The following is a 6,046-nucleotide window of genomic DNA, read 5'->3' on the forward strand; positions in this document are numbered from 1 at the left end:
CAAATTCCAAACAAACCCTCTTGGCCATAAAACCCACACAATCAGAACGGCCACGCTGCTGAGGAAGTTGAATAAAACGCGTCTCCATCTTGGATGTGAAACTACGCTAAGCACCAACTCACTGCTTTCCCGTGGTCACAACGGGTTCAAGAAGTTTAAACGTGCAGGGAAAACTGAGAAGGCTGATTAAAATTTAACAAGATATTAATGGAAAAGGGTGGAGGAAGAAGAGACCGTAAATACGTCTGGACACATCTGCTGCTCCCTTGGCTTACAACTGGGATAATGGTTGTACTGGTTGGATGTGTTTTTGTTAAAGTCACTTGTTCTTTTATATTTATTTTCATCCATCTTTTTTTTCTTACAGTAAACTGTTTCAGGTGGATTTTTAAGGAAGTTGTTTCTGAAAACTTCCTTAGAAAGTTTTCATAAAATGGATAAATTATGTAATTACACTGTTTCAAAACTGTCTGGTTTCATCCTGAAAAAAATTTATTTAAAACAAATAAAGAGGTCCACAAATGGTCCTATGCTACAGGTTTTTTGTTTATTTAAAAAAAAAACATGAGAATATTGAAACAACTTAACTGCCTGATTAAAAGTTCATACAAAAAAGGCATTATCCCACAGAAAGCCATCATCAAATACCAAACATGTACAAACAAATGAAGGCATTTAATGCTAAACTGGTCTGGAGTTTTTATTTTGTTCATTACTGGGAATGTTTTCTATATTTTATTTTTATAAAAAAAGAAAAAAAAAAGGTAAAATGTTACTGACTTTTCAAACTGTACTAGCTGCCATTAGATCCTCCGGTACCGACAACGGCGTCGGCTTTCTCCACTTCTGGATCGGATTTACTGACACTTTTCATTCAAACTCACTAAACTACAATTTACATCCAAAGCAGTGACAACAATCACCACCTATCTTTGTTCCAGTTTAAAAAAAAAACAAAAAAAAAACTGATTTTTCAGCTGACTATATTTTGTTACTAGCAAAATATATCTATCCGTTGTTGTGTCTGTGTCGATCAGCAGAGGGCGCTCTTCACTTCACCGTCCCCAGGTTCTGGTTCCGGATGGAGCACCACGCCTTGAAGACATCCCTACGAAACAACAACATGTTGGCATTTTTAAGTTCTCTTTTTTATTCTGACGGCTCAAAACAAAACAAAAAATAATAAAGAAACGAGATGACGTCACCTGCAGTGAGTGGCCACGCACTCGTTGCTGCAGTACTCCTGGTCCCAGTCCTCGCTGTCGATGGCCGGGTTTGTGCAGCCCGCTCTCACACACATGCTCTTCACAGAGACGGCGCCGACGGACGCGCTCACCTCCATCACGTCCTGGAAGCAGGAGCAAAGCGTTTGCACATGTGAACGCCACACAGCAGCAGGAGATCATGTGTTTACGGAAACGTGTGGTAGAGTTTCACATTATCGTTACATTTGACAGGTCAGATTAGGGAATCACATAGTTAACAGACTTCACTCACTAATCGATAACTTTCTTTTCTTTTTTTTTTTAAAAGATATAGATCTGAAAAGTGTGGCATGCAATTGTATTCCACTGCGTTTTATTCTAATCCCTACTTACAAACCACCGCAGCCTTCAGAAGCCACCTAACTGGTAAATATCCATCAAGCCTTTCGGTCAACATGGTGGACGCGCCAACCCGATGTTAAAAATATGGAAGCTGGTCAGTCAGAGGTTTACCTCGTCTGAATCCAGAATCTCGGTGACGTCGTCGTCGCCTGTAGCTGCAGCAGAACTCCCGTCTTGCGCCGGCTGCACGGTTGTAGCCGCAGCAGCAGCGGTAGGTGCGACTACGCTGGCGGCCAACCTGTCCTGAACCGACGCGGGGACTATTTTGATCTGGAGCGGAGGTGGAGGCGTCGCCGCCATGGTGACCGGCTGGCCCAGTGTCGTTGTCGCTCCCTCTCTGGGTTTGGCCTGCAGCGGCGGAGGGGCCGGCGCCATCTGCTGGAGCCGCGGCGGGGGTGGCGCGTTCTGCATCTGCTGCAGTGGCGGCGGCTGGCGGGCGGCGCTGGACACCAGGAGGGTGGGCTGCATGGCACCGACCCCACCGGATAACAGCGTCACCACCTGGCCCCCGGCCTGCAGCAGATGCTTGGGGATGATGATCTTGGTGACGGTCTGGGTCGGAGGCAGGACGGCGCTCGGAGCGCCTGCCTGGGGAGGAACGTCCAGGATGATGTTGGCCTCCATGCTGCTGCTGCTGGCTGAGGGCAGGAGAAGGGTCTGCTGGGCCGCAGGAGGAGGGGCTGCCAGGGTCAGATCCACCACAGGAGGGGAGGTCTCCGTCTCCACAGCGACCGGCTGCAGGGAGGGAATCCAGGTCACAGGAATATCAGTGGGAGGCAGAGACGCTGAGTTGTTGTTCCTTCGCAGGACAGCATGGCGTTACCTGAGTCAGCTGGCTGGCTTTGTACGCTGCCAGCGCCTTCAAGTACTCCTTCTTGGCAGCGTCCGTTTTCTTTTTGTAAACCTGCAGGAAACAACAAACCGTCGTTCTGGATTAGAGCCGAGCGAGAAATCGATCTAATCCATTAATTGAAGTTTTGGTTTTAGAAGATTTAATTCTTGGAAAATCTTGTTTCTTTTTTTTCTTTTCTCCTGGGTGTCAAAAGATCAGAGAGACGTTGGCGCAACCAGGGCGGCCATCTTGTTTTACAGCTTCTGTTTAATTGGACTTTGAGTTCAGGTCCACTGTATGGAATATTAAGGCCAGACTAAATTTTTTTTTTTATAATTATGAGAATGAAGTCGTAATATTACCAGAATAAATTTGGAATCCTATAAGAACTCCAACATAAAAAATAAAGTATGTTTTACAGACAATATTTAGTCTCAATGCATTAGCAGCAGGACAACTGTGTCTATTTCAAAGAACTACAGGACCTGACTGGCCTCATCAGATGCTGATAAATAAGCTTCACTCTCAATAAAAACAACTATATTGCAATTTTAAGATGCTTTTTCTGGTAAAAATTGAGTCGATTTTTCTTTTGCCAACATGACTATGTTCTCGTAGCCTCGCTCTAATTCTCCGTCGTTCAACTCAGAAGGGATAACTAACATGAAAGCCACTTTTTTAAAACATTTTCTATCGTTTAATTTTTAAGAAAAGAAAGCGGGTCAAAGGAAAAAAATAAATAAATAAAAGACTAAAATCGGATCTGGTACAAAAAAGAATCTGACTTAATTTCTAAGCCCTATTCCTGTTTCTAGATGTTAATCGTCCACTTATCAATAGAAGGCAACCAGCTCTACCTGTTTCTGATCGTCCGCCAGGCTGTCCCACATGGACGCCACGATCTTTGACACCTCCCCGAAGGAGGCGTTGGGGTTCTGGCCCTTAATGGCCGACTGGGTGTCTCTGAAAAACAGAGCGTACGCCGAGACGGGCTTCTGCGGCTCGTTGGGATCCTTCTTCTTCCTGCCTTTTTTTCCTCCCGCCGCCACTTCGGCTGCCGAGGCCAAAGCGGCGGGTTTCCCTCCGACCCGCGTGGCCGCTGCCGCCGGGGAGGCAGAGGACGGGGACGCGGGGTAAGGGGACATGTGGGACAGGACCGGGGAGGAGGATATGGACACCGGGGAGTCCACCAGCACGCTTCTCTGTAGGAAGAGAGAAGGTGGGTCAAAAAAAAAGTAAAAATAATTCTTTCCTTTTATGTTTCTGTTAAGTGATTTTACATACAAGAAGGGGATTGTTTTGGGTTTTTATAAGGGGTGTTCTAGTTTAATTTGATGAGGACAGGCAAAATATAAGCCTTGTGCTTATACTTGTACCTTTTCAGTCAAGTTGTTGAAATTGTTTCAGTGCTTTGAAGTAGGAATAAAATTATTTGATTAACTGAATAATAAAAATAAATAAATAAATAAATAAAAAAGAAGACAATTTGAAGCTTGATTGGAACGTGCCAGCGTTTACAATCCACCGCGCAAAATCCTTGCTACCTTGAAGTCATCCATGTCCTCGTCCTGCAGGGAACCGACTGGAGACGAGGATATCAGCAGTGGCTCCTCTGGCGCATCCGGATGATGGCCCGGGTTACTTCCACCGAGCCCCAGCGTCAGTTCTGATGGGTTCATGCCAGTCAGCTGGCTGCCTTCCAGGAGACCGTGACCTAATTCGCTCAGCTGAACATCGATGGTCATGGGAGGAGAGCGGCTGAAATGTGAGCCGCTGGAGTTCCCCATCTCCTGAAGAGGAAAAAAAGAAAAAAAAAGAAATCCAGGTTTCAAACAGCATTCAGATTTGACTGATTGACTGACTGATCCCAGAACTCACCAGGGCAGAGGAGCTGAGCAGGGCTCCCCCTCCAGCTTGACCCATTGCCCCGAGGTTCAACCTCTCCAGACCTTGAGACCCAAAGGTGGAGGCGAACGACGGATCATTGGCCTCCACCACCAGGTTGCTCACCAGGCTCCTAGAGCCAGAAGACCCGCTGGTGTCGTCTGAGCCATCGGTCAAGTCAAAGTGGGACACCGCCTCGCTGATGCCTAGAGCCTGGTCTGGATCCAGGGATATCGGGGGGATCTCGAACACCTCATCCCCGAGACTAGGAGTGTGGAATGTCTGCTGCATGTGGGAAAAACACAGTGAGAGAGAGGGAGAGAGAGAGAAAGAGAGAGAGAGTGTGTGTGTGAGTGAGAGAGAGAGAGAGAGAGAGAGAGAGAGAGAGATGGGTTAAAAACACGACTAGAAATTAGATGGTTCATCAATGAAGTCACTCGCTAACCTCTGCTGATAGGAAATGATGCCCAGCTCCACTAATGGTTAGATAGCTGTCGCTGCCTTCAGAAAACTGCAACAGATAAATAAATAAAATTTAACCAACTACAGGTTTATAACCAGGCATCCTCGGATGTAACGTTACCTTGTTCTCCTCAGAGTATCCGCCGTACGGCTGGGTGTCCATAAACTCTGTGTCAACATTTGCAGGACAGTCATCCGACAGCTCAGAGTAAAACTTGAGATCCATTTAGACTTGTTTTTCGAGTCAAACTACACACTTTTTAGAAGATATTTCTCTATTCAGCTCACAAACTGGGGCTAACATCTGTATCAGTAGTCGCTAGCAGCTAGCTAGCTAGCTAACAGCAAACAGACGGTTAGCATGCTGCTACAGCCGAACACACATTAAAATAACTGAAATTAGATAATATTTGTGTGATTTATAGTTAACAACAGCTACATAAAGTCCGTTTTGATAATTAAATTTAACGTGTTGGTCTTTTTACAGCCTAAAGTTGACAAGCGACCCTAAACAAGCATGTTCGTCAATGTAACACTACTAGCGCCCTCTAGTGGATGGAAGTAGAAGGTGGTGCTGCATTAGTGGTCTTTCGTAAAAATAAAATACGGTTAACGGTATTCACTCGGAGCCATAATTTATTGGCGAAGTAACGGGGAGGTTTAAAGATTCTTTTGTTACTTTCTAATAAAATAAAATAAATAATTTAGAACATGTTTTACAAGTTCCTGGCCAGCGCAGGGATTTAGAATTAGCGAAAATGTAGTGTCTGTTTTTGGTTTTCACAACTGTTGACTATGATGTGTTTATGATGGGGATTTTATGTTTGCTCGATGTAAATAAAGCATTTCCGTGTTGCTGAAATGTGCTATACAAATAAACTTGACTGAGTGATTGATTGATTGATTGATTGAAAAAAGAAAGTTAATGAGAAAGACTATACTTTTTAAAACTTTGTTCAGTTTTTGCTTATCCAGCCTCTAAATTATTATATGTGAATTATTCAGGCACAAAGCACATAGAGTAAAATACAATATGCTGAAAACTGGAATTGGACATCAAGAATAAAAAGCAGTTGAGAAAGAACAACTTTGCTAGTATTATAATTTCAAGAAATTATAACTGGTTGGATGCTTAAAAAAACAGAAATCTTATATTTTTTGCAGCTTTGTCTTTTAGTTGCATCTCATAAGCCTTTTTATTGCTCATCTTACCCTTAATATGGTCATATAATCAATTTAACGCAACTCTGTGAAAGCTGCC

General features: G+C 44.2%; 1 protein-coding gene across 2 annotated transcripts; it reads right to left on the bottom strand.

The window, feature by feature from the left end:
* Positions 1-525: 525 nt before the first annotated feature.
* Positions 526-5,359, bottom strand: tox4a (TOX high mobility group box family member 4 a). 2 transcript variants are annotated; one of them, XM_007552566.2, is made up of 9 exons: positions 4,907-5,359; positions 4,769-4,834; positions 4,318-4,605; positions 3,984-4,229; positions 3,297-3,641; positions 2,431-2,511; positions 1,719-2,342; positions 1,206-1,348; positions 526-1,108 (listed from the first exon to the last, which is right to left on the bottom strand). In XM_007552566.2, exons 1-9 carry the CDS (start codon positions 5,009-5,011, stop codon positions 1,051-1,053), a joined length of 1,956 nt encoding a protein of 651 aa, XP_007552628.1. In that variant the 5' UTR covers positions 5,012-5,359; the 3' UTR covers positions 526-1,050. The 2 variants fall into 2 exon arrangements, with proteins under 2 accessions (XP_007552628.1, XP_007552627.1); XM_007552565.2 differs by having other exon boundaries at positions 4,318-4,608; positions 4,907-5,355.
* Between the last annotated feature and the right edge of the window lie 687 nt (positions 5,360-6,046).

The sequence above is a fragment of the Poecilia formosa genome, unplaced genomic scaffold, assembly GCF_000485575.1.
Source record: "Poecilia formosa unplaced genomic scaffold, Poecilia_formosa-5.1.2 Scaffold49, whole genome shotgun sequence".
NCBI lineage: Eukaryota > Metazoa > Chordata > Actinopteri > Cyprinodontiformes > Poeciliidae > Poecilia > Poecilia formosa.

Excerpts from the sequence above, each read along its gene's own strand:
- tox4a (XM_007552565.2), bottom strand. The coding sequence starts at position 5,011 with ATGGATCTCAAGTTTTACTCTGAGCTGTCGGATGACTGTCCTGCAAAT. Across the intron at positions 4,609-4,768 it reads ATCATTTCCTATCAGCAGAG|CAGACATTCCACACTCCTAG; the intron begins GTTAGCGAGTGA and ends TCCCACATGCAG. Across the intron at positions 2,512-3,296 it reads TGGCGGACGATCAGAAACAG|GTTTACAAAAAGAAAACGGA; the intron begins GTAGAGCTGGTT and ends TGTTTCCTGCAG.